General features: G+C 43.3%; 1 protein-coding gene across 1 annotated transcript in view; it reads left to right on the top strand.

The window, feature by feature from the left end:
* The window catches only part of SPEF2 (sperm flagellar 2), a 202,328-nt gene extending 179,680 nt beyond the window's left edge, over window positions 1-22,648 (top strand). The window contains exons 33-36 of the mRNA XM_061393749.1: window positions 6,722-6,901; window positions 14,746-14,985; window positions 15,181-15,303; window positions 22,379-22,648. Coding sequence (XP_061249733.1) covers window positions 6,722-6,901; window positions 14,746-14,985; window positions 15,181-15,303; window positions 22,379-22,468 — 633 coding nt within the window. The 3' untranslated portion in view covers window positions 22,469-22,648. The remainder of the gene's footprint in view (window positions 1-6,721; window positions 6,902-14,745; window positions 14,986-15,180; window positions 15,304-22,378) is intronic.
* Window positions 22,649-26,559: the final 3,911 nt, after the last annotated feature.

Raw genomic sequence — 26,559 nt, 5'->3', positions numbered from 1 at the left:
ACTGAGTATGAGGCTGCAGTACAGAGAAGTCTGGAGAGGAGGCAGGGGTCAAATCTTAAACAGTCCTCCTGTTAACTCCCTGTGTGATCTTGGACAATATCCTTAAGCTCTCTGGGCTTCACTTTTCTCATCTAGCAAATCAGCTGTTACTGAGCATATTCTTCACTAAAGGTCCTTACAATTGTAAAAGCTTTGGATAAGAACTGCCTTTTACCCATATGTGCCTTCTTTCATTTCTCTTTGATTTTGACTAACTCATGTAACATTCCAAGAGTTTGCATACCCATCAGATTATTATTATCATCAAAACTATCATCATCATTATTGGGTTGGCCAAAAAATTCATTTGGGCTTTTCATATCATGTTATGGAAAATCCTAAATGAACACTTTGGCCGTTAACTTCTATCATTAACTTCTATCCCTGAGGCCACAATAGTATATAAGATCTTAAAATCTGAAAACTATTCTGACTTCAGTATAAATGTTAAAAATATGAAACTATATCCAACACAATGAAGTTTGATAAGATATGAGAAACATTGAACGGTAGATTTAGACATGACAGCAAGCTATGTTTATTGATTAATCAATTCAGCCAGCCATTAGTGTAAAATTACAATGCAAAATTGAGCACAACTTGTTGTAACATGAAAATGAGTAATTCTCTTCCATTGGATGCATATTTCAAGCATCTCTGCTAGATGCTAGCAGGAAAGCAGGTGAAAGAAAGGGGTCAGTTACCAAAAAAGTTCAAAACATGAGGCTGGCAGTTGTGGGGCAGCTTTTTGTTTTGGTTGTTGTTGATTGTTTTATAACCCGAGGACTGAGTTCAATTCTCCTGTAAAGCTTTGGAAAGCATATCTATATAGAAATAGGTTCTTCATTCCGTGGGAAGAGGCCAGTAGTCTGAATAGGATGTCAAGTACAAAGCACTTTCCTTTTCTGCTAGAAGTTGTTAGAAATGTCCATCACAGCAGAGCCTTTCAGTTGCTCATGGAGCTGCTGAAAGCAGGAGGCAGCCTATGCTGGTCAGCCCTAAGGACTGCAAGGCAGGGAAGCCAGAGAGGCCTCTGGGTGCCAAGGAGGAGTATGGCTCCCATCTGCTGCTGCCCAAACTGCTGGAACAAAGTGTGCGGGGGAGGGTAGAGGCAGGACCACAAAGTCTGAGAAAGATGTGCTCTATGGGGAAGATTCATTAGAAAAGACCCTGATGCTGGAAAAGATTGTGGGCAGGAGGAAAAAGTGGCAAAGAGGATGAGATGGTTAAAGAGCATCACTGACTCAATGGAGAGTGAGTCTGAGCAAACTTGGTGAAGGACAGGAAGCCTGACATGCTGCAGTCCATGGAGTCGCAAAGAATCGCACATGACTTGGCAGCTGAACAATAATGGGGCAAAGGATGGCTGACAGATGTGTGTGAGAGTGTGTGTGTAGTGTCCAGAGGGCAGAAGGGAGTGGAATTTTCCATGCCTCTCTGTCCCACAGACTTGATGCTCAACATTACATAAATCTCAACACCCTTCAACTGGGACTAGAAGCACAGATGCCATGGCTGACAAGCTGTGAGGTCTTGATGGAGTTACCTAACCTCTCTGTGCCGTGGTTTTATTTTCATCCTTTGCTGCTGGGGTTGTTGTACAGCATGAGTTCATATATGTGGCCCTTTTAGAACAGTGATCAGCACACAGTAGGCCCTATGTAAGTGTCAACTAAACAGAAGCTAACCATGCTAACCCTACCTGGTGAAACAACCCTTAATGGTTAACATCCTAAAGAAGTTGCACAAAGGGAAAACATAAAACAAAATAATAAGTTTACTTTTTGGCCATTATTAGAATAGTAAAGACCAAATTGGGGGAAAACACCCCATAAATAGGAACTCTAAGGGTCAGGAACCCTGGGCTATGTTCCAATTCTGCCAGGAATCACCGTAGGACCTTGAACTGGAGGTTCTTTCACCTGCCAGGGCTTCTGCATGCTCTTAAGAGGGCTTAAGTGTAGGGCCACACCCAGCTCTCCTGCTTGTCACCTGTATTCTCTATGATCCAGGACTGGCAGGGCTCCTGGAGATAGGTCATTGTCACTGTCCATGAGTTCTGATGAGTCCCAGGCACTGGATGTAAAGGTCTCTTTACATCCAAAAAAGGATCCCTGAGACACGTGTGTGTTGCAGTCACATCATTGTCTCCTCACAGTGACAGTGCACTTCCTTATAACTGATGAGGCTCAGCCACGTCCTGGCTTCCCAGCTGGCCACACAATACCAAGTGTTGTAAAAAATTTACAGGAGTATTCTGAGAAAAGGCAGTTTAATTCATCATGCTCAGATTCACACATTTTTTGGTCATAATCTCTTCTCCACATCTTCCGACATGACAAGCTGATGATCTCACTGAAGTTGATGGCTCACCACAGTGATCTCAAGATCTTGTTTTTGCTGACTGTATACAGCTTCTCCATCTTCAGCTACAAAGAATGTAATCAATCTGGTTTTGGTATTGCCCATCAGATGATGTCCATGTGTAGAGCTGTCTCTTGGGTTGTTGAAAGAGGGTGTTTGCTATGACCAGTGCATTCTTTTGGCAAAACTCTGTTAGCCTTTGGCCTACTTCATTTTGTACTCCAAGGCCAAACTTACCTGTTACTCCAAGTATCTCTTGACTTTCTATTTTTGTATTCCAATCCCCTCTGATAAAAAAGACATCTTTTTTTGGTGTTAGTTCTAGAAGGTCTTATAGGTCTTCATAGAATCCAGTTAACTTCAGCTTCTTCAGCATCAGTGGTTGGGGCATAGACTTGGATTACTGTGATGTTGAATGGTTTGCCTTGGAAATGAACCGAGATCATTCTGTCATTTTTGAGATTGCACCCAAGTACTACATTAGGAACTCTTTTGTTGATTATGAGGGCAGCTCCATTTCTTCTAAGGGATTCTTGCCCACAGTAGTATATATAATGATCATCTGAATTAAATCCATCCATTCCCATCCATTTTAGTTCACTGACTCCTAAAATGTCGATGTTCACTCTTGCCATCTCTGTTTGACCACTTCCAGTTTACCTTGGAATTTACAATTGACCTGACATTCCAGTTTCCTATGCAATATCGTACTTTAGAGCATCACTTTTTTTTCACCACCTAACACATCCACAACTGGGCGTCATTTCCACTTTGGTCCAGCCTCTTCATTCTTTCTGAAGCTATTTCTCCTCTCTTCCCAGGAGCATGTTGGACACCTACCGACCTGGCGGGGGTGTTCATTTTCTGGTGTCATTTCTTTTGCCTTTTCCTACTGTTTATGGGGTTCAGAAATACTGAAGTAGTCTTCCATTTCCCCCTGTAGCGGACCTTGGACTGTTATCGTTTGTTGAAGCCAGACTTGTGTTTTGAAATACTATCTATTTGCTGACAAATCCCAAGAGTCTATTTCAACCCCAAACCTCTCTCCCAAACATGAGACTCCTAAACAGAGCTGCTTATTGGACCTCTGCACTTGGATGTTCTAGCAGACATTTCCAATTTCCCGCATCCGAGTCTGCGTCCCTGAACCCCCATCTCCCCACCCTGCTGCCCTGCCCTCACCCAGAGCCCTCGCCCTCTTGGTCAGTGGACATTCTGACCTTTCTATTGGTCAGCCCAAAACCCTAGAGTCATCCCCAGTTCTTTTCCTTTTTTTTTTCTTCAAACTCTCACATCCAATCCTTTAGGAAGCCTAGGTAGTTCTACCATCAAAACACAGGGTTGATTGGTTCCAGGACTGGCTGCTGCAGAATTATCTTGTAGGACTGAGAACTGCAACTCCAAGAGGCTGCCTATTCCCTGCCACATGGCCTTTTTACAGTTTGAGATTTGCTTCTTCACCAACAGGAGAGCATCTCACTGGCTTCAAATCCCTAATCTCTGCCTTAAGACCTTCCTTAAAAACAGTCCTTTTTAAAACACCTCACATGATTAAATCAGGGCCCAAGTTTGGGGTCTCTTTTGATTAACTCAAAACCCATTGATTAAGTACCTTAATTGTCTGCAGAATCTCCTTGCCTTTACTCCTGGGAATGACTTTCTCATCAAATTTAAAATCCCTCACACTCAAAGGGAAGGGGTTATACAAGATATGTATTCAATGTACTTATGTATTCATGTGTATGTACATATGTATGTACATATGCTAAAGCTGAAACTCCAGTACTTTGGCCACCTCATGCGAAGAGTTGACTCATTGGAAAAGACTCTGATGCTGGGAGGGATTGGGGGCAGGAGGAGGCGGGGACAACAGAGGATGAGATGGCTGGATGGCATCACTGACTCGATGGACGTGAGTCTGAGTGAACTCCGGGAGTTGGTGATGGACAGGGAGGCCTGGCGTGCTGCGATTCATGGGGTCACAAAGAGTCGGACACGACTGAGTGACTGATCTGATCTGACCTGATGTATTCAATGTATATGTATTCACATGTACATATATATATGTACTCCAGGGGGCGGGAAACTTCAAAGCCTTCTTAGAATTCTTCCCATAACAACATTTTAAATGATCTTAAGAATATAGCAGGCCTTACCTTTTTTACATGTCTCATTCACTGATTTAAAATCAAGCCTGTGTAATTAGAGAAGGAGTTCACATATCAGTTCACTTTATTTTTTCACATCTTCCTTCAATATATCATATTCAGCCTCTTTGTTAATAGAAATAATGTGTTGCACCTACATAGCATTTTCAAGAGCATTTCAGTGGAAATAATACTAAACGTCAAGGATTCATATGAAAGAAATGGAAGATAAGCATGAAAGGACAATGCCATGGTTATCTATTGGTGTCAACACCCTTCTACCCCACGTCCTGCTGGAAATCCCTGAGGAATTCCAGTGACAAGTGGGAAGAGGAAATAAATACAAGGTCCTGAAGGAACCCAAAAGCTGGATCATGACTCTTGAAAAATCTAAGGCTGCTTGACCATCTGAGCCTGGCTCTGTGCCTGATTGCAGCAATACTCAGTGAACTTTTGATTAAGGTAGGACTGAATGATTGAGCTTACAGAGCCCATTGACCTCAAAAATTCTTTTCTGCTTCATAGCATAACTTTATGCTATGAAGTTTAGTTTGTGCTATGCTTTAGACTTTAGTGTTTTCCTATTAAAGTTATTTTTATTTAAATTTGCATTAGATTTGTCAAATATCAGGAATTTATTTTTCCAATTTGTCATGGATGTCTAATTGAATTTGCTAATAGTTGTAAGGATTGCTAGTAATAAAGAATGACATGATGTGTAAAACAGATAGCTAGTGGGTAGCTGCTGTGTAGTATAGGGAGCTCAGCTTGGTGCTCTGTGATGACCTAGAGGAGTGGGATGGAGGGGTCAGAGGGAGGCTCAAGAGAGAGGGCATACAGCTGACTCACATTGTACAGAAGAAACAACACAAAGTTGTAAAGCAATTATACTCCAATTAAAAAACTTTTTTTAAAGAATGACATGCTATCTCTAGATCTAGATACTTGCTTCTCAAAATGTAGGTCAGAACTAGCAGTTTCGGAATCACCCAGGAGCTTGCTAAACATGAAGAAACTTAGGCCATCTACTAAGCATCCAGAAAAGAAAGAAAGAAAATGTGAAAGTCGCTCAGTTGTGTCCAACTCTTTGCAACCCAGGCCAGAATACTCGAGTGGGTAGCCTTTCCCTTCTCCAGAGGATCTTCCCAATCCAGGAGTCAAACCCAGGTCTCCCACATTGCAGGCAGATTCTTTCCCAGCTGTGCCACAAGGGAAGCCCAAGAATACTGGAGTGGGTATACCCTCTCTCCAGGGTATCTTCCCGACCCAGGAATGAAATGGGGGTCTCCCACAAACATCCAGAACCATCTACTTAATTAGAGGCTACATTTTTAAAAGGTTACTAAACATACATGTTTGAGAAGAGCCAGTCGCCTCCCGGAACAGAAGTCCCTAGGTATTTAGGTGTGGCCTGTATGTCCCAAGGTTTGGCCTGGGCTTTGCTGGGCCCCAGAGGATGATATTAGATCCCCAAGCACCAACTCTTCATGCTGTCAAATGCATGAGACAATGCGTCTAGAACTGACTGGAAGCTCAGTCATTCAGGTTGTGGGAGAGACTTGCTGAAAAAGCTGGTATTCAGTGACGAGCACACTCTTCCTCTAGGATGGACAGACGGGTCCTTGCTCTCTTTTTCTACCTAATATGCACCACTTTAATTAGCACACGCATCTTATCTGTCTCTTCAAGCCCATGTACTGTAGCTCACAGGGCTCCTCTATCCATGGGATTCTCCAGGCAAGAATAGTGGAGTGGGTTGCCATTTCCTACTCCAGGGGATCTTCCTGACCCAGGGATCAAAGCTTCATCTCCTGTGTCTCCTGTATATATATATATATATATATATATATATATATATATATATATGTACGTGTATACACATACACATGGATATTGTCTTCCTCTTTCTGACTTACTTCGTTCTGTCTAATAGGCTCCAGGTTCACCTACCTCATTAGAACATCAGAATTTTTAGAGCCCTACTTTTTTTTTTTAATATTTAGCTTACTTTTCAGTTAATACCATTCATTACATGTTAGTTTTAGTAATTCAGTCCTCAGAAAATGACCTTATTCCAACACCCCTGGAGAGATTCTTCATTGCTCATGCATCCACTTTCTACCCGATGGTTTGCGTTCTCTCTCTGGCTGAAATTCTTTTTTGTGTGACAGTTTTTCTTTAGGTTGTTTGCTAACTGCGAGAAGGATCCACCCCAGCTTGACTACACGCAGATGCTGCTTTATTTTGCTTGCCATCCAGACAGTACAGAAGGGGTCTACAGGGCCCTCAGCGTAGCCATTGGGACTCACGTCTTCCAGCCAATTGAAATGCCTCATCCTGTTGCAGAAAAGGTAATTGTGTTCCAGAAATGGACTAGTGCTGGGGTCTGGAGGGGATCCCAGAAGATTCTGAACTTTTCCTCACACACTGCTTTACTAGGTCTTGGATAGACTTGGCCTTACTCAGTTGGATTAAGAACTTGGGGCCAACACTCCAAAAAAAATGCTTTGGTAGTAAAATCCAAAATTTGCTCAAAGTTTCTCGGTGGAACCAAAATTGCTCTGTCGGGGACAGTCTTTATTTTGCATGAAGTGCTAATCCTGATAAATGAGAATGAACTGGGTATTCATCCAGGCTGTTTGTCACACCGTGTGGAAATTCTATGTAACAAGTTCAACCTTCGAACATATACCACAGGTTTGTAACACTTGATAGGATTTCAGGCCCAAACTTGGCCACCTAAGGTGCATAGGCAATCCTTGTGTCACCTGCCTCCAAGGACAGAAAGCCTTAATGTCCAATAAAACCTCACATCCCACCGTAGATTTATAAAGGGTTAACATTCCCTGGCTTTGTTGGGGGGCAGGGCGGATAGAAAAGTCTCAGAACAGGGTACTGATTTATGAGGTACCCACTGCTCTGACTTTTTAGTCTGCATCAGACCTTGTGAGGGGAGCTGTGGCCCTCACGGTGGAACGTTTTCCTCTGTTCTTCTTTGTGGATACGGAGGGCAGAGGGATACTATGCGTCCAGACTCCTCAGATATCCCAGCCGCAGTTCTTTTCCTTTCATACAAAAAATATGCTGGGTTCTCTGAGTAAAAATGGGAAGCTCCTGTGATAGCTTTCACATCCCAAAAGACATAGATAGACCCTCTCATCTCCAAATGTCAGCCCTGGGCAGATGGCCAGGAGGAACTCCTCCCCTTCTATCAGGACCAGGGCGAGGCTGGACTATTGTCTAGGAAGCTGACAGCTCAGGGCTTTTCACCCCAGTGCTCTGTCAATGCAGCATTAACACTGACTCAACAACGCAAAGCTCAGCAACAAGTTATTGTTATTCCCACTCGGGAATGCTGTCTTCCTAGACCATAGGAGGGCCGCTTACATTTTCCCACATGGATGACAAGCCAGATGCCGTCTGCCTTTACTTGGAACTGCTTTTGCCGCTTTCCCAGGGCTTCCCAGGTGACGCTAGTGATACAGACCCTGCCTGCCAATAAAAGAGACAGAGATGCTGCGGGTTTGATCCCTGGGTTGATCCCATGGAGGGGGAAATGGCAAGCCACTCCAGTATTTTTGTCTGCGAAATCCCATAGACAGAGGAGCCTGGCAGGCTACAGTCCATGGGGTCGCAAAGAGTTGGACACGACTGAAATGACTTAGCACGCACACACGCAGGGGTGTTTCTGCATTTCGGTATGGATTGCGCCTCCTTCACCCATCTCTGGCATGGATCATGACCTACCTTGAGATCTCTATGAAATGTCTGTCCTCTAGGAGACCTTCCCTGACTTGGAGTGGTGGCAGCACCCTGCCTGTGTTCCCATAGCTCCCTGCGCTTCCCGCCTCACAGTAACCCTCACAGATAACTGCTTTACATGGTCAGCTTCCATTCTGGGCTCTGGGCCCCCGGTGGTCAGGGAAGGGCCATCTGTCTTGTTCTGCATCCTCAAACCTGCATTCCTGAACCTGAATTACTGCTATAGAGCTCAGTACACACATTTCATTGAGTGGAACAATTAGCTCACTATTAGCTTTGTAAATTATACCCTTTGTGTAGTCCTGTGATCTGCAAGGGTTACAAGTCCAGTTGCCCATACCCATACAGGGCTTCCCTGGTGGCTCAGACTGTAAAGAATTTCCCTGCAATGCAGGAGACCTGGGTTCAATTCCTAGGTCAGGAAAGTCCCCTGGAGAAGGAAATGGCTACCCACTCTTCTTGCCTGGAAGATCTCATGGACAGAGGACACAACTGGGTGACTAACACTTTCACTTTCACCATACAAGAAAGAATGGGAGGACGAGGGAATGATGGCCCGAACACGGAGGGAACACAGGATAAAAGACAGATTAGCATGGGGCCTTACTGATCCAAAGAGGGGTCTGCGCCTTCTTTTTTTGCCCCCTCTGTGTCTTTGCTCTTGCTGTTCCCTCCACCTGGAGCACCTGCCGGCTCATCTCGAAAGGCTCAAGGCCTCTCCAGTATCCAAGGCCTATTTCCTACACCAGCTCATTCATGAAGCTCCCCCGACACACTGAGCACTCCCTCACCTGGGCCCCATTTATATTCAGATCCCTTCTGGCAAGACAGAACCATGCCACACACCCAGGCATTTACTCAATTACTTATCCAGCACCTTGGTGACTTTGGAACTACCCTTGACCTGGGGATAAAGCAAGTAAAGTGAAGGCTAAATCAAATGGTGATGAATGCCACAGACGAAAAAGAAGATAGGGAAAAATGCAGGAGTCTGGGAAGGAGTTGCAGTGTTAAATAGGGCCTTCACAGAAGGTGTCTCTGTGCAAAGACCTATAGGCAAAGGCCCAGAGAGGTGAGCAAGAGAGCCAGGCAGAGAGACCTCTGGAGGAAGAGTATTTAAATGAAGACTGCAGTGGATGCAAAAGACCTCACGTGGGGCCGTGCCTGGTGCATCCCAAAGAACCGCAAGTCAGCACTTGCAGAGCACTGAGCTGGAGGAGAGCAGCAGGAAAGGACAGTGATGAGGAGAGGACTCTGAGGCCCCTGGAGGGACCTTGGCTTTGGCTGTGCCAAGAGATGAGATAAGAAGGCCCTGGAGCAGCGTCATTCATTTAAAATGGATGCCCATATAGAACAGACTGTAGGGAGCACAGGAGGGAAGCAGGGCTAGTAATGCAAGCAGGGGGTGGTTTATCTAGTGACTCCTACTGCTGTTATTTCTACTGTGCACTGGAGACAACTTGTTACCCCTCTTTGCGTCCTCTGAAGTAGCAAGTGCTCAGCAATGCACATAACAAGTTCTCCATGAGTGTTGGTAAAAGGGAAGAAAGAGAGGAAGAGAGAAGGAAGGGGTGGACTCCCGTCTCTGAGGCAGAAGAGGAGAGCAGACATTCAAGTAGCAGAAGTAATAGCAGATTCGGAGGCTGCACTGCTGCTGCTAAGTCTCGTCAGTCGTGTCCGACTCTGTGCGACCCCATAGACAGCAGCCCACCAGGCTCCTCTGTCTCTGGGATTCTCCAGGCAAGAATACTGGAGTGGGTTGCCATTTCCTTCTCCCGGAGGCTACACTGAGTCACCAGAAAAACCAGGAAAAGGTAGCCTGTGCTAGAACGGTTGCCATAGCAACAGACAGCTGTCTGAATGGGTAGCACCCAGGCCAGCTAGCACAAGCACCGTAAGAGTCTGCATCCCTTCTGGCCTTGACCCCGGAGCTCGCCCAGGAAGCAGCTCCCTGGGTTACTTCTCTTAAGAACTCTTTTGAAGTCCAAGGACACTGTGCAAGAATTCTCCCACAACCACTGCACAGCAGCGAAGAAACCAGGGTGGGGGCAGGTCTGTCACATGCCACACACACAAGCCTGCTCCTGGCTGGGAGTGAAGCATAGGAGCTTTTGGCATACAGGAGCCACCGCCTCCCCGATTCTTGCCTCCTCCTAGCTCTCACCATCCTGCCTCCAGTTATCCTGCTGCCTCTCTGTGCCCTTTCCGACTGTGTTCTGGTTTCCTGGGCAACCTGATCCCAGGAAGTTAAAATGAGCCTGCTCAGAAACAATGCCTCTAACAGGTTAACAGGTCTGTGTTTACTCCCAAGACATTTAATCAGATCTCGATTTTTCCTTTCCAAATAAACAACTGGAAATCTCCCCGATGTTTCATTCTTCCTCACTGTATTCTTCCTTACACGCTGGTTTATTCAGTGTGGCACAGACCTCCTGTTTAAATCCACAGCTTCTTTGGGTAGTTTAAAAGAAGCTCGAGAGCCAAGCACTCATGAGCAGGCACTAGTCAATGTGAAACATCAAAGAAGTTGATGTTTGTTCATCCTGGCCTGTGGGATTCAGGGTTATGATATTGTAATTTAGTAAATTAGAAGCTTGAACTGCCCACGTTTTGAGAGTCTTGTTAAAGCATCTTGACAGGTGGGTTGAGGCCTTGGGGTTCAAATAACTTATATGATCCTCCCATTCTGTTCTTTGATGCTTTGTTGACATTAGTCTGGAGGACTGACCTTCTGTTCTGCCTCTGAGATGTGGGGAATTAAACAGATTGAATGGTAGAAATGCACACTCAGGCACCATTCCAAGGACATGTTGCTGGGAGTCCTCAAGGGCTGCCTCTGAGAGTGTGACAAAGTGCTTGCCAGCCCCACAGTCTGCCTGCTGCTTAGACAATAATGTGACTCACACAGAGTTTTGATGCCTCTAATAATTGCTCATTCAGAAGCCCTGGCTTTTCTCCAAACCGGCATGTCTGGTTTTGTTCACCCATCCATATCCACAATCGCAGTCTGTTGGAGAGCGCCTCCTCCCGTGCACACCGGGCAGCCCCTCCAGGAGACTGAGCTGGCTCCTTGGGTTCTGATCTTGGCCTCCCTTCACTCCCTCCCTTCCCACCGAATCACTAAATCTATTCTGTCCAACCCCTTAAAGAGCAAAACTAGCAAATGCTTATAAAATATCCTCTGACCTAATAAGACCTAATGACATAATGCCATTTGAATGACATTCTTCATTCAGATGTTTAATTTGTTATTTTTTGGCTAAAATTTTAAAAAATCCATTTATCCCATGATGACAATATCAAGGGTTTGAGACTTTGGGCCCTCTCTAGTTCCAGAAATGATGAAGAGAGACCAGGTTCTTGCTCTTTAATTTTGGTATCGCCTGCTCATCCATCCCAGTTCATCATGTGCTCACCTACAGTTTCTGTCTGAATAGAAATTCATTCATTCTTCATACTATCAGCAAGACATTCTATGTCTCAACACTGTTCTTTTCACCACACTCAATGTTCTGTCTCTCCAGGGGATTATTGATGGGAAGCCAGTGTGATGATTCCCAAGCTTCCTGCTGCTGCTGCTGCTGCTAAGTCGCTTCAGTTGTGTCCAACTCTGTGTGACCCCATAGACGGCAGCCCACCAGGCTCCCCGTCCCTGGGATTCTCCAGGCAAGAATACTGGAGTGGGTTGCCATTTCTTACTCCAATGCATGAAAGTGAAAAGTGAAAGTGAAGTCACTCAGTTGTGTCCGACTCCTAGCGACCCCATGGACTGCAGCCTACCAGGCTCCTCCATCCATGGGATTTTCCAAGCAAGAGTGCTGGAGTGGGGTGCCATTGCCTACTTCGCCCAAGCTTCCTAGGTAGAGACAAAAAAGTCAGTTTCACATTTCTGCCAAGTAAATCAATATTGCAGTTGCTTAAAATGGAGAAGAAGCTAATTGGATAGGTAGACAGATAAACAAGGAAGAGTAGATAGAAAGATATGTTCAGTTCCAAGAACTTCAAGATTAGATTAAATTTCTAATTTAGCAAAGGATACAGAAACTCAACTAAAGCAAGGTGACCACACAGAACTAGGCCAAATGCAACCTATATCCATTGCACCACCCTCCACCCCTACACATCCTTCAGAGGGGCTTACAATGACCAGAGGCTTAATTCTGTGCCCTGGTATAGTCTTTTTACACATGGGGCTTCAGTGGCTGTTTGGAAAGAACTTGTATGATCTATGCACTTAATGCTTCTACTGAATTGAGTATGTACAGGCAATGGCACCCTCTTCTAATTTTAAGCCTAAATTAGCATTTTTCCTTCCTCAGAATAAAGGAGAACCAGCCCTCAGGTGTTCTATGATATCGGGCCAGTCAACATTCTGAAAACACTCATTTTTTCATGGCAAATCATTGAATATCTATTACCTCATCATTAGAAACACACACACACATTTATTACAATAAATATTATAAATACAAATCTACTGTAGAGAACTTGAAAAGTACAAAATAAAGTAAAAAGTAGTCACCTGTTTGACCAATCAGAGGTAGTAACTGCTGTCAGTTCTTTATCCGTTTCTCTTCATTTTCATTAATAAGTATTAGATATATAAGGAAATGAGGACCCTGGTGTGTTTATTTTTTGTATTTTGTTCCCTTTTGCACTTATCCCATGAGTGTTTTCTCACTGTCATTTTCACTATCATTCTAAGCTAAAATGCTCACAGCAGCACAGCATTCCATCACAGACCGATACTATCATCATTCCCTGTTGTTGGAATCATAGGTTTTCTATTTTTGCTGTTAAGTAACACAGAATGAACATCCATATACAAAAGTCTTGGTGCACATGAATATTTCTTTAGAATCAGTTCCTAGATCAGTAATTACTGGGTCAAAAGGTAGGCAATATTTTTCAGGCTTTTGATACATAAGAAACTATGCTATGCTATGCTAAGTCACTTCAGTCGTGTCCGACTCTGTGCGACCCCATAGACGGCAGCCCACCAGGCTCCCCGTCCCTGGGATTCTCCAGGCAAGAACACTGGAGTGGGTTTCCATTCCCTTCTCCAATGCATGAAAGTGAAAAGTGAAAGTGAAGTTGCTCAGTCGTGTCCCACTCTTAGCGACCCCATGGACTGCAGCCTAACAGGCTCCTCCGTCCATGGGATTTTCCAAGCAAGAGTACTGGAGTGGGGTGCCATTGCCTTCTCTGATATCAGAAACAATTTACTCTTTCCCATGCTCAGAATGCCAGCATCTAAATTCATGGCTCTTGGCCAAGTTTCAAAGAGCAGCAATATGAATCCCAATCTGTCTGTATTCAATCTGTTTTCTATTTTACTTTCTGAATGCCTCATTGAATTTAACATCCAGTATCCAAACAAAGGCCCCAAAGTTTCTCAGAATTTATCAAACTTGAGAAATTAACCCACCACAACCTCTAGACTGCAGTTTCCAAAGCAAATCCTGTCCAAAATCTAGATTCATGTGTAAAAGTTTGACAGAAGTCACACAATTCATTTCAGTATTCTTTTATTGAGTAATACAATGTATCTGGGGCTTCCCAGGTGGCATTAGTGGTAAAGAACCTGCCTGCAGGAGAGATGCAGGTTCTATCCCTGGATGGAGATCACCTAGAGAAGGAAATGGCAGCTCACCCCAGTATTCTTGCCTGGAGAAGCCCATGGACAGGGGAGCCTGGTGGGCTGCAGTCCATAGGGTCACCAAGAATGGAACATGACTGAGGGGACTTAGTACAAGTGCACACTGTATATCTGAAAGAGTGATAAGCAAAAGCATGTATGAAAGTAAATAAAACTCACCCCACACTAAGGCCTCTGTCAAGTACCAGCAGAATTGGTCTAAAACTCTTACATGATTTCCAGTGCAGCCGGAATATTCTACTTCTTTTCTTTTTATTCTTTTTACTTTATTATTTTTTATTGAAGTATAATTGATCTACAATGCTGTGTTAATTTCAGGCATACAGCAAAGTGATTCAGTTATACATACATATATATTTTTCAGATTCACTTCCCTCATAGGTTATTACAAAGTATTGAGTATACAGTAGGACATTGGTTATCCATTTTATAGATATATTCATGTGTATATGTTAATTACAAACTCCTAATTTACCCTCCCCCACCCTTCCCAGTTGGTAACCACTTTTGCTGCTTCTTGCTGTTGTTTCTGAGTTGGAGAAGGAAGAAAGACTTGTCTTATTGTCTAGCAAATTCTATCTTTAGACTTTGTTTAGCTAGTCTGCGGTTGTTGCTCAGTAGCTAAGTCGTGTTCAGCTCTCTGCAACCCCATGGACTGCAGCATGCCAGTAGGCATTACCATCTCGAGGCATGAAAAGTTCAGGACGAAATTGGTGTTTTCTAAATATCTCTATTACTGGAAAGACTTCATCTTCTCTTTATTTAATTCCACAGACCTCTTCCTTTACTGATATGAGTCCCATTGAGGAATATCCTGAACTTGAGGACAACTTTATGAGTGAGGAAAGGGAATTACAAGAGGATGGGGAGGAAAAGGAAGAAGAAATCCCTGAAAATGCAAATACGGAAATGATTTCCATGCAAACATTACTCCAAGTGTTCCGAGGAGGAAATGAAGTACTGGACGCTAACAGATTTGCCAGCCACCAAAAGTTAGAGAACATTTATTTAGAGGTTGGTTGGATTCTTTCATTAAAGAGACAACCTATACCCACGAAAATTTCCATCAATTTTGAGTGTATGGTCATAGAATTTCTCCTGAAATGTCTCAACGTGTAGAAATTATGATGATTCCTTTAGTAAATAAAATCATTTTTAGCATCATCAGGATCATAGATTTAATTAACTTATTTTTTTTTTCTTTTTAAGAACTTCATAAAAGTGTTTCAGGACCTAGGTTCCAAGAACTTAGAGCCAATTGAAGTTGCTATTCTTCTGAAGCATCCTTTTATTCAAGACCTGATTTCAAGTTATCCAGATTATAAGATCCCTGTGAGTATTACCCAAAGATCCTAATACAGTCTTTTTTAAAATTGTCATTATAATTTTATTTTATTTTTATTGGAGGATAATTGCTTTATAAATGTTGCATTGTTATATATATATAATATATAAATATATATGCATATATATATATATGTATATCCCTTCCTTTGTGAGCCTCCCTCCCCCCTCGCATCCCACCCCTCTAAGTCATCAGACAGCACCAGGCTGGGCTGTCTGTTATATAATAGCTTCCCACTGGCTATCTACTCTACGCATGATACACATATCTACACATGCATATGTCAATGCCACTTTCTCAATTTCTCCCACCCTCTCCTTCCCCCACTGTGTCCGCAAGTCCATTCTCTATGTCTGCGTCTCCATTTCTTCCCTGTAAATAGGTTCATCATTACTGTTTTTCTTGATTGTCTTAACGTGGTTGAATTCAGGTTCAGGGCTTGGTGGGATAAAACAAGCGTGGAGGAAGAGAAGGAGGGAACAAGCTGGACTAGGCTAGACCAGGGTCTCGGGAAGCTAAGCTGGTAACAGCATCAGGCCAAAAAGGCCAGCCCTCAATACCGCAAGGCAGTGAGTTCAGGCAGAGTAGAAGTGACTATCAGTACACGGGTACCATGATATGTTAGCACTACCAGTATATGCGTAATATGATTAGTACCACCAATAGGCCTGCCAATATTAGGGATAATACCATAGAGCTGCTCCACCAGGACTCTGAGGCCTTGAGTCTACCACAGAAGGCTGGAGGTAAATGGCAGTAAAAGCTGGATGGGTGGCTATATTCATGTTCTGCATTATTCCAGCCATCGAATGACCCTGGCCTATGATTGAAGAGCATGGGGAATAGAATCCCCCTGCGCAAGAGAACAAAGGAGACCCTGATCCCCAGCCAAGCGCTGATTTATTCACCAAACTCTCATCACAGTACACATTGTTGCTGTAACTCATCCAGTGACCATGTTTCTGAAAGAAGGGATAAGGGTTCCATCAGAGAAACTGTTCAGGGTAGGAACATTGAGGACCAAACCCAGAGAGGCTGGACCAAGACAGCAGAATAAAGGAAGGAAGAGAGGAAGAGCTGGGGCTCAGAGCTCACACCATCACCTCGCACATCAACCACACATGCTGAATGTGCATCTACCTGGCAAGTGCCGGGTCCCCAACAGCTAGGGCTACGGAAGGCTGGGGGTGACCACCTTTCAGAATGTGGCAGGTTGCTACAACCTTCTCAGAAACCTCACACACTTAATAGCATGCAGTCTCCATATTTGGCTTCTGCTAATGGTTTATTGGACTACAGAGAGTTAGCTGAGTTTTTGATAAAAGCACTTTCACTTTGATAAGATGCAAGTGATCTAAAGCTGAGCACTGAAGAATTGATGCTTTTGAACTGTGGTATTGGAGAAGACTCTTGAGAGTCCCTTGGACTGCAAGGAGATCAAACCAGTCAGTCCTAAAGGAAATCAGTCCTGAATATTCATTGGAAGGACTGATGCTAAAGCTGAATTCTCTAATACTTTGGCCACCTGATGTGAAGAGCTGACTCATCAGAAAAGATCCTCATGCTGGGAAAGATTGAAGGCAGGAAGAGGATGACAGGGGATGAGATTGTTGGATGTCATCACCGACTTGATGGACATGAGTTTGAGCAAGCTCCGGGAGTTGGTGATGGACAGGGAAGCCTGGTGTACTGGAGTCCATGGAGTCGCAAAGAGTTGGACACCACTGAGCAACTGAACTGAACTGAAATGTTTCCTTATCTCTAACCATCGTTGTTGTTGTTGCTTAGTTGCTCAGTCATGCCCTACTCTTTTGTGACCCCATGGACTGTAGCCCACCAGGCTCCTCTGTCCGTGGGATTTCCCAGACATGAGTACTGGAGTGGGTTCCCCAGAGGATCTGCCCAACCCAGGGATCGAACCCACGTGTCTCCTGCATTGGCAGATGGTTTCTTTACCACTGAGCCACCAGGGAAGCCCTCTTAACAATATCACATCATTATATCTTTACAATTAACCATCCTCTTTGTAAAATTATTTGGGTCTCTTTATTTAAACAGGCCCAAAATACTTGGATATGTGGTTGGCAATATTCCAAGTAATTGTCTCATACATCCCACAAACGTCTACTCTTCACAATGAAACCCATATGTCACAGGTTCCTTTTTAGCATCTTACACTCCTACTTTCACTCATAAAGACCAGCTTTCTTCCCCACTTAGGATGAGAATGGGATAAATCAGTGTCACCCTGGATTTAGTGGGAACAGCACACATCAGAACTAGACAAAGAGGTGGAGAGAGGTGGGTGAGTGGGTGCATGGTTGTCACAGGCAGGATGGGGGGCAGTCCGCCAATTGAGGGATATCCCTGCCTTTTCTGTCATCTGAGCAACCACCATTCTATGTGAGGTGGGTTCCAGAAGCCCATCTCTTTAGACTGCATTTCATCCTACACATTCTGTTCCACATTTCAGGGAAAAAAAACCCCCATTTTAAACCAGCAAAATAATTTTCAGCTCCTTAGAATAATGTGCAGTAGGGTTTACCTTATCTTACCAACAACAACTAGGACCCTAAAATGATTCCACCATCACTTCCTCCTATTATGGGAGAAGAACTCCCTGCAAAGTCAGGATGATTTGGGGAACATTTTTACTCTGGCCAGAATGTCTAACTATTACTGACTTTTGCAGAGACGATTCTATCTGGCACGTTCCTGAAGAAAAAACTCCGGCAATAGATGACTGACTGCCTTCGAAGATCAATCCCCTGAAGATGGATTCTGATCCTCAGGGAAAGCTGGAGTCAGCAGGGTTCTTATTACTTTGTGCATTTCTCTTATTTAGCAAGGAGTTTTATCAGCGTGCACCCCAGCTGAAATACTCCTGGCATTTTGAATAGCACAGGACCGACTCTGGCATGGCAGAACGTCTGACATTCTGAATTGCTGCTCACTATATTCCGGGAGCACCTTGATGCACTGATGACCAAAAAGATCTCTTCACGTTCCCCAAATCCTGCTTGGTGCACAGACCCCTTGGGTTGAGAGCACCTGCCCTCCCTCCCCCCACCCTCACCCCACAGCTGGAGCTTGTTCTGACCTCCAGCTTCAGAGTATGAATGTCACCTGACACCCTAATAGTAGAAAGAGAGCTTGTCAGTCTGTCTAGCTGTCCAGTGGTTCATTCCTTCATTGCCAGGGTGCTTCTGCAAAGTCAGCTTCTTCAACCCTCCCCTGTCCTGGTCCTTCGTCTCTCCTCCCTGTCATCACTCCACCCTGGAATCTGAAGAGAGGACATTGAACCACCTGCTAGAATCTAGTCGGGGCACCGTTCCGACGAGAATTGAGCCTTTGACCTGAAAAACCTAAATGTGATGCTTGAAAAGGAAAGAGGTTCCCTTTCCAGTAAGATGCTCTATTCTCATTTTTACTAAGCAAATAAAGAAAAGGAAGAAAGGAAAAGAAAAAAAATCTCTGAAGACTTAGTTACTAACACTCTCATCCTGTCATCAATTTTTTTGCTCCAGATATCCATGTGCAAGTAAATAGATCACATTTTTAAAATGAACTTTAACCACAGTGATGTTGTTTGAAGATCTTTCAAGATAAGTAGAGCAAAAACTAGAGTGTGGTTTTTCGGGTTAAAATGTTGTTTGCTGTTATAAACAGTGGGAAGTAAAGGTTGTCACCCAACAGCCCTGTGTTTACAAGATTCGTGTTTGGAACTAGCAAACATTTTAAAATACATATGAAAAAGACCAGTTTGGGTAATTATTTTGATACGTGTTATTTTTTGCTCCTGTGGAGAGGTGGCCTGGCTTTGTGGTTAGGAGAGCAGACTCAGGAGCCATGTTGATTGGGTTCATAGCTACTGTGTGACCTTGGGCAAGTGACCCCATGGTGCCTTGGTTTCTCTGTAAAATACGGTTAATTCTCAAACATGCCTCTCAAGGTCCTTGTACAGAGTAAATGACTTAAGCCATACAAAGTGCTCAGCTCCGTACTTGGTAGACAGAAAGCCCTCACTACATAGTAGGGGCTTCCCTGGTGGCTCAGATGGTAAAGAATCTGCCTGCAATGCAGGAGACCTGGTTTGATTCCTGGGTCAGGAAGATCCCCTGGATCACTCCAGTATTCTTGCCTGGAGAATTCCATGGACAGAGGAGCCTGGCAGGCTATAGCCCATGGGATGGCAAAGAATCAGACACAACTGAGTGACTAAGACTACAGAGTAATGTTTATTACTATTATTATTACTGCCGGCCTCTTGGTGGTTGCAGTGCATAAGAAATAATTCTGACCCGTGCAAAATATTCACAGGTGAACTAAAAGCCGGCATTTCATCTGCCAAGTTCGGTGTCTGCTCTCTGGAAAGAAAGGAGACTTTCACTGCAGAGTGTCATGATGACAAGGGGTCCAAACCAAAGTCCCAGGAATCCACATGTGGTCAAATACAACTCAGAAGATCCATATTTTGTTTTGGATTTTATAGTTATTCAACTCAAGCTCATTTATTTAACTTCTTCTTTCACAGATTTTTATATAGAGAGGTTATTTTCAAGGAAGGTTCCTAAATTCTTAAGAAAATGCTTTGCTTAAATATAAGATCATTGAGGACACCGTCACTGGGTGGTTAGTGAAGAAAGTCAATTTCCTCCAATAAGTAGATTTACGCGTGTAAGTGGACATTGGATTTTCTGCACCAACTCACCAAAGGTAGTTTCTAGTGATGCACACATATGCTGCATAAAATGTGAGTCTCTTTTAACAAAACCTGTACATCCAACAGATAGCCTTAATATCAAGGGTTCCATTCACTAGGAGATAAAAATAAATCTTTCAGTGTTAAAGTCAGAATGTCACAGGAGAATTTCTTAGAAACAAATGAGTCAGGACCTGAGTACATGAGGGCAAAGGACCTATAAATATAAATGTACCCGGAGGGGACACAGTCTTCAAGGTATCTGACTTTAAGATACACTCCAACCGCCTCTATTATGTTTATAACAAAATACAATGGCTGCTTCAGCGCTTTGCATTTTCGAGGCACCCATGCCAAACATTTCTAGACTCTCTCAGCCTTTTCTCCACTGTTACTTAAAATTATGGCCCTTGATTTCAGCCATAAATCTAGCCAAGACTGATTGAAATATCTAGAGCTTATAATTTTCCCCCATGCTATGGAGTGTCAAATAATCACAGGTCAACTCATTCCTTAATCCCCAAGTAAATAGTCACTAGTCAGCAATAGCTGTTACAAATAATATTCTCTGCAAAGAAGACCTGTCAGTAAGTACTGTGGAGGGTAGGACGAGAAAGGTCAATCGCAAGCAGCTGTTCTTTTTCACTTAACTTGCCCAAGATTGCCCTTCAGCTGTGGGAGATCTATATTTTTAAAGAACAAGCTCCTTCAAGAAAATGATTCACTATGTTTCCTGGCAGTGACTGATACAGCCATGTGGGTGTCACTCAGCAGGGCTCTGTTCAGATGCCGAACTAATTCATGTTTTCATGAGTAAAATGACTACAATCAAATAGAAACTTTTGGAACTCAGCTCTGAAGTAAAGAAACTTATATTCTTGAATAGTCCCCTAAAAAAAAAAAAAAAACCTGGAAACTGAATAAATGTAATTTTACATTTTCGCCTTATGCTAGCTAGTACCCCTTCTATTCAGAAAACTAAGATCATGGCATCTGGTCCCATCACTTCATGGGAAATAGATGGGGGAACAGTGGAAACAGTGTCAGACTTTATTTTTCTAGGCTCCAAAATCACTACAGATGATGACTGCAGCCATGAAATTAAAAGACACTTACTCCTTGGAAGGAAAGTTATGACCAACCTAGATAGCATATTGAAAAACAGAGACATTACTTTGCCAACAAAGGTCCATCTAGTCAAGGCTGTGGTTTTTCCAGTGGTCATGTATGGATGTGAGAATTGGACTGTGAAGAAAGCTGAGCGCCAAAGAATTGATGCTTTTGAACTGTGGTGTTGGAGAAGACTCTTGAGAGTCCCTTGGACTGCAAGGAGATCCAACCAGTCCATCAGTCCTGGGTGTTCTTTGGAAAGACTGATGCTAAAGCTGAAACTCCAGTACTTTGGCCACCTCATGCGAAGAGTTGACTCATTGGAAAAGACCCTGATACTGGGAGGGATTGGGGGCAGGAGGAGAAGGGGACGACAGAAGATGGGATGGCTGGGTGGCATCATCGACTCGATGGACATGAGTTTGAGTGAACTCCAGGAGTTGGTGACGGACAGGGATGCCTGGCATGCTGCGATTCATGGGGTCGCAAAGAGTCGGACACGACTGAGCTACTGAACTGAACTGAACCCCTTCTATTAATACATTGTGATAATATCTTAAATTTATTTTATAAACATCTGTGATTTAAAATGTAGCATAGTTGGATATTTTAAGTGGACAAAAAACAGATCATTCTATCCCTAATATTAAAAAAAAAAAAAAACGGGATAATTCCCTGCCTCAAAATAATCTGCTGTTCTAAAAGTCTACAAATCTGTAAACATGATTAATTTAGCATTAGAATTTTCCTTTAATAGAAGATGAATATTGTTTTTTATTGATTAATAGGGAAATAATGTTTTGCCTTGCCCGTTTTGTGCCAAACTCTGTGTAATTGCCGGAGAAGGAAATGGCAACCCACTCCAGTATTTTTGCCTGGAGAATTTCATGGACAGAAGAGCCTGGTGGGCTACAGTCCAGGGGGTCACAAAGGAGTCACACATGACTTAGCAACTAAACAAGAACTGTGTAATTGCTTTTACAAATGTTATCTAATTAATCTAATAAGACATCTCTATTATTAGATCTTACTAGATGGGGAAATGAAGTCTCTAAGATCTTTGATATCTTTCCATTGGCAAAATTAATAAGTTGCAAGGCAGGATTCACACTAGAGAACAATTTTCTCAAAGGAAAAAATAAAAACTCACTGTTTAATCCTGCCACGTATTGAAGCCCATATTATTAATAATCATTACTTCTAATTCATTTATTAAGAGTTGTAACTTCTCTTTAAATCTCTTCTCTTAGGATGTTAAGATAATTCTCCAAAGGAGTGAGCATGTACAAGGAAGTGATGAAGAGAGGTCTCCTTCAAGACTTACAGAGGAAAAGAAATGAAGGCACAGGAGTGGCAATGAGTCTTCCAAACAACCCATGTAAACATGGTGTTTGTTGTATACATTGTCATTGTAAGTGAAGAAATGGCCCCTACCAGCCTATGAGGGACACTGTAAAGGGAGTCCTCCTTCCTTAATTCAAAGAATATTCTGTAATAAACCTTAAATTTCTGAGCCAAAATCCAAAGTAAGAAGGAATGCATTCTGAAGTGATTCTGAAAACAGAAGACACCAAAACAGTATTTTCAAAAGTAAACAAGCACTTACGTCATGATGTGTCCCTGTGAGAAGTATCTGCACTAGGCAGATACATTAAAAATTCTCCCAAAGCTCAAATCAGGGCAGCATGGCTTCATACAGTTTGTATTAATAGTTCTTGCTCCGTAAAATCCCAAGGTGTGTCTCACCAGTCAAAGAAAAGGCTGTTGTCTCAGCTGCTGGTATAGTCACGATCCTGTTGTCTATGCATAGTCCTTAATTAATAGAATATGTGTCTTGTAGAGATTGATGTACAATGATAGTCTTTACTTGTGTAAATGAGTGAATCTAATTCAGCGATACTTATCTCAAGAAAGTGATTTTGTTTTGTTGTATTTTTTAGCTTTTTATTTTATTAATATATAGCCATTAACAATGTTGTGACAGTTTCAGGTGGACAGCAAAGGGACTCAGCCACACACACACATGTATCTATTCTCCCCCAAAGTCCCCTCCTATCCAGGCTGCCACATCGAGCAGTGTTCCCTGTGCCATACAGAAGGACCATGTTGGTTATCCATTAAGCATAGCAGTGTGTACATGTCCATCCCAAACTCCCTAACTATCCCTTCCCCTCTGGCAACCATAAGTCTGTTCTCTAAGTCTGCAAGCCCGTTTCTGTTTTGTAAATAAGTTCATTTGTATCATTTCTTTTAGATTCCACATATAACAGACGTCATACAGTATTTCTCCTTCTCTGTCTGACTTACTTCACTCAGTGTGACAACCTCTGCTGCTGCTGCTAAGTCACTTCAGTCGTGTCCGACTCTGTGCGACCCCATAGACGGCAGCCCACTAGGCTCCCCCATCCCTGGGATTCTCCAGGCAAGAACACTGGAGTGGGCCGCCATTTCCTTCTCCAATGCAAGAAAGTGAAAAGTGAAAGGGATGTTGCTCAGTCGTGTCTGACTCTTAGCGACCCCATGGACTGGAGCCTACCAGGCTCTTCCGTCCATGGGATTTTCCAGGCAAGAGTACTGGAGTGGGGTGCCATTGCCTTCTCCAGGTCCGTCCATATTTCCACAAAGTGAACAATAATGCTCTTTTCAGTGGCTGTGCCTCTTTGAAACCCTTCTGGGTCCCCTCACTGGCTACTTCTTCTGAGAATCTTTGCTGGACCTCACGCACACCTCTTCTATTCAGCCCCTAAGAGTTGAAGGCCCCAGCACTCAGCCTCCTCTATCCACAGCCGATTCCTGGAAGACTCATCCTTTTCCAAGACTTTATGAGGCCAAAGTTGAAATTTCTATTCCCATCTTCTTTCCCCGAAATCCAAACTTCTAGAGAGAAGTTTGCTGTGGACTTGATTACCACCTGGATTGCTTATCATCATCACAGACTCAACATATCCAAGCCAAGGAGAGGGAGCCTTCAAGTCACCCCATTGCTCTAACCTTCTATTAGAGTCCCATGTCGTGCAGAGGTTCATCCAGGTCCTCACCTGGATCTTACCCCTTGCTGCCTCTCTGATCTCATTTCCCACTATTCTCCCCGCAGCTCACTCTTCATAAGCAACAAGTATGCATTGTTTATTTTGGAACACAGAGGACACATGCCTACCTCAGGGCCTTTGCACTTGCTTTTCTCTCTGCCTGGAGTGATTTTCTCCCAAATATCTTCATGGCTTGTCCCAGTTTCCTTCAGGCCTTTGTTCAAATGACACTTTGTCAGTAAGGCCTTCCCTCAACACATAATACAAAATAGAAATAACCTACCATCCCCATACATCTCAAACCCACTTTAATTTTTTTTTCCATTGCGCTTATCAACAACTGATAAATTGTATGTTTACTCTTGTTTGTCTATCACTCCACTAGGTTTAAGTTCCATGAAATCAGGGATGTTGTGAATTTTCTTTATTGCTATGTTCCCGAACCTAAGACTAAAAGCATAGCCAACTTTAAGTTGCATTAGAATACACTTGTGCAGAATGTGTAGGCAGATCACATCTTGACTGGTCACTAAAACTGAGTGATTCAAAGACGATTTCAATTACCAGTGAGAATGGTATTCTATTTCTGGAGAGTGACACGTTGCCTAAATCTGCTTCTTGTCAGTTCCATTCCCAGAACCCTTGCCTTCAGGATTATGGGGGTAGGGGTGGTGATACAGAAGATTGGGAGGTGGAGAGGAAACCCAGCTAAAGATTTCACAATTTCAATTTAGTTGGTTCATATGTAGTTCTAGTTATTCTAGAGAAGGAAATGGAAGACTATCCGCAAATAGGATTCAAACAAATAACATATTGTGACAAGGATGCAGGCAGTCAACTAATCCACTTTTTATTAAAGATTGAACTAGACAAGGCAACATTATATGGCAATGGAAAGAAATGAAAAGCAGAGACAATGGCTCTGTAGCAATTCCTTGTTTATTTCCTTATAATTTCTTGCCGTAATAATGTTCTTGCACAGTGTGAAGGAGGAAATGGCAGAATTCCCCTCCTGAGGCCCATTATCTCATCTAAACAGTGGGAGAGCAACCCCCACAAAGGTCTCCCAGGTTGGCATTTGCCGCCATGTGAGACTCCGATCATCATCAGGATTGAGCAGACCTGGGGGAGGAAGATGACCTAGAGATGAATGTAAACAGAGCTCTTTCATTGTGCAGGTTCCAGAGCAGGCAAGGGCGGAACTCCACACTCAAACCAGAGGCTGCATGGGATTCTGCCAGAATGTTCCAGGAGTTCTTCTCCCCGAGGGCCTTTCAGGTCTCATAATTCTAGTGAATGCCCAACCATCTTCAAACCATCTGGTATCGCTTTTGCCTTCCACGTCACCATGTTCCCCAGCTATTGCTTTCCTGAGGTGTCTCTGAAGTCTCTGATCTGGGTTGCTCTCTTCTGGATACACCACCATGGCATCCCTCTTAATCCACCCCAGAGTGTCAAACCCATTGTGTATGGATGTGCGAGCGCACACACACACACACACACACACTCACACTCATACTCACACACACACACTCACACATACTCACACACACACACACACACACACACACACACGCCAGGAGTCTGTGATGACCAAAAGAAACTGATGACTTAAATTTACAAGTAACTAAAACTTCTAAGTCCTTGTTTCATGTGCTTTAATCACCTTTTCACTTATCTTAACAGAGCCCACATTTAAAAAAAAAAAAAATAAAGTACAGGTATTTTCACATAACCCTATTAAATTCATCTCTAACATATGCTCTTGTATTCTGTTGTCAAGGTGTTAGAAGATGGTTTCCAATGTAATCCTACCATATAGTACAAGGATATTGTCCACTTAAAAGGTGACATAATGTGTCCTGGTCTCGGGACCCTGAGGCAGTAAGGCTCTTCACTCTCCCTCCTTGGAAACTCATGGTTTTTCATCTGCCCTGGTGTTTCGTCTGCCCTCTCCCATGATAGAACCTGTGCTCCCCTGCAAGTCCTCATCTAATTCAAAACTAAAGAGTTCATTTGATTTTAAATCTCCCAAAGGAGGCTGTCCATTTCAGGACTCTGGACATTCAACCCAAACACCAGTCTTGAAAAGCCAGCCTTTAAGAAGCCATCTGTCCCATGATGAACAGCTGAGCCAACCTTTCTACCAGACAATGGTTCTGATGTACATCACTGCACTTTTGCTGTAAGTTATATGACAAAATCCAGGGATCACCCATTTTAAAACTGTCTAAAAAAATAATGTTATAGCATTTCCTATGAAAAGGAAGGGAGGCTGATGCTGTTCTCTTCTAAAATAAATATTGCACTAGTGATATCTCAGTGAAGGGATCAGCTGGGCAAAAGATGGTAAAGGAAGCAGAATGACTGTTAACCTATGGTAGAAGCATAAAATGCCTCCT

The sequence above is a fragment of the Bos javanicus genome, chromosome 20 (genome assembly GCF_032452875.1).
Source record: "Bos javanicus breed banteng chromosome 20, ARS-OSU_banteng_1.0, whole genome shotgun sequence".
Classification (NCBI taxonomy): Eukaryota; Metazoa; Chordata; class Mammalia; order Artiodactyla; family Bovidae; genus Bos; species Bos javanicus.
Note: the sequence above shows the minus strand (reverse complement) of the source record. Positions and strands in the feature narration are given on the sequence as shown.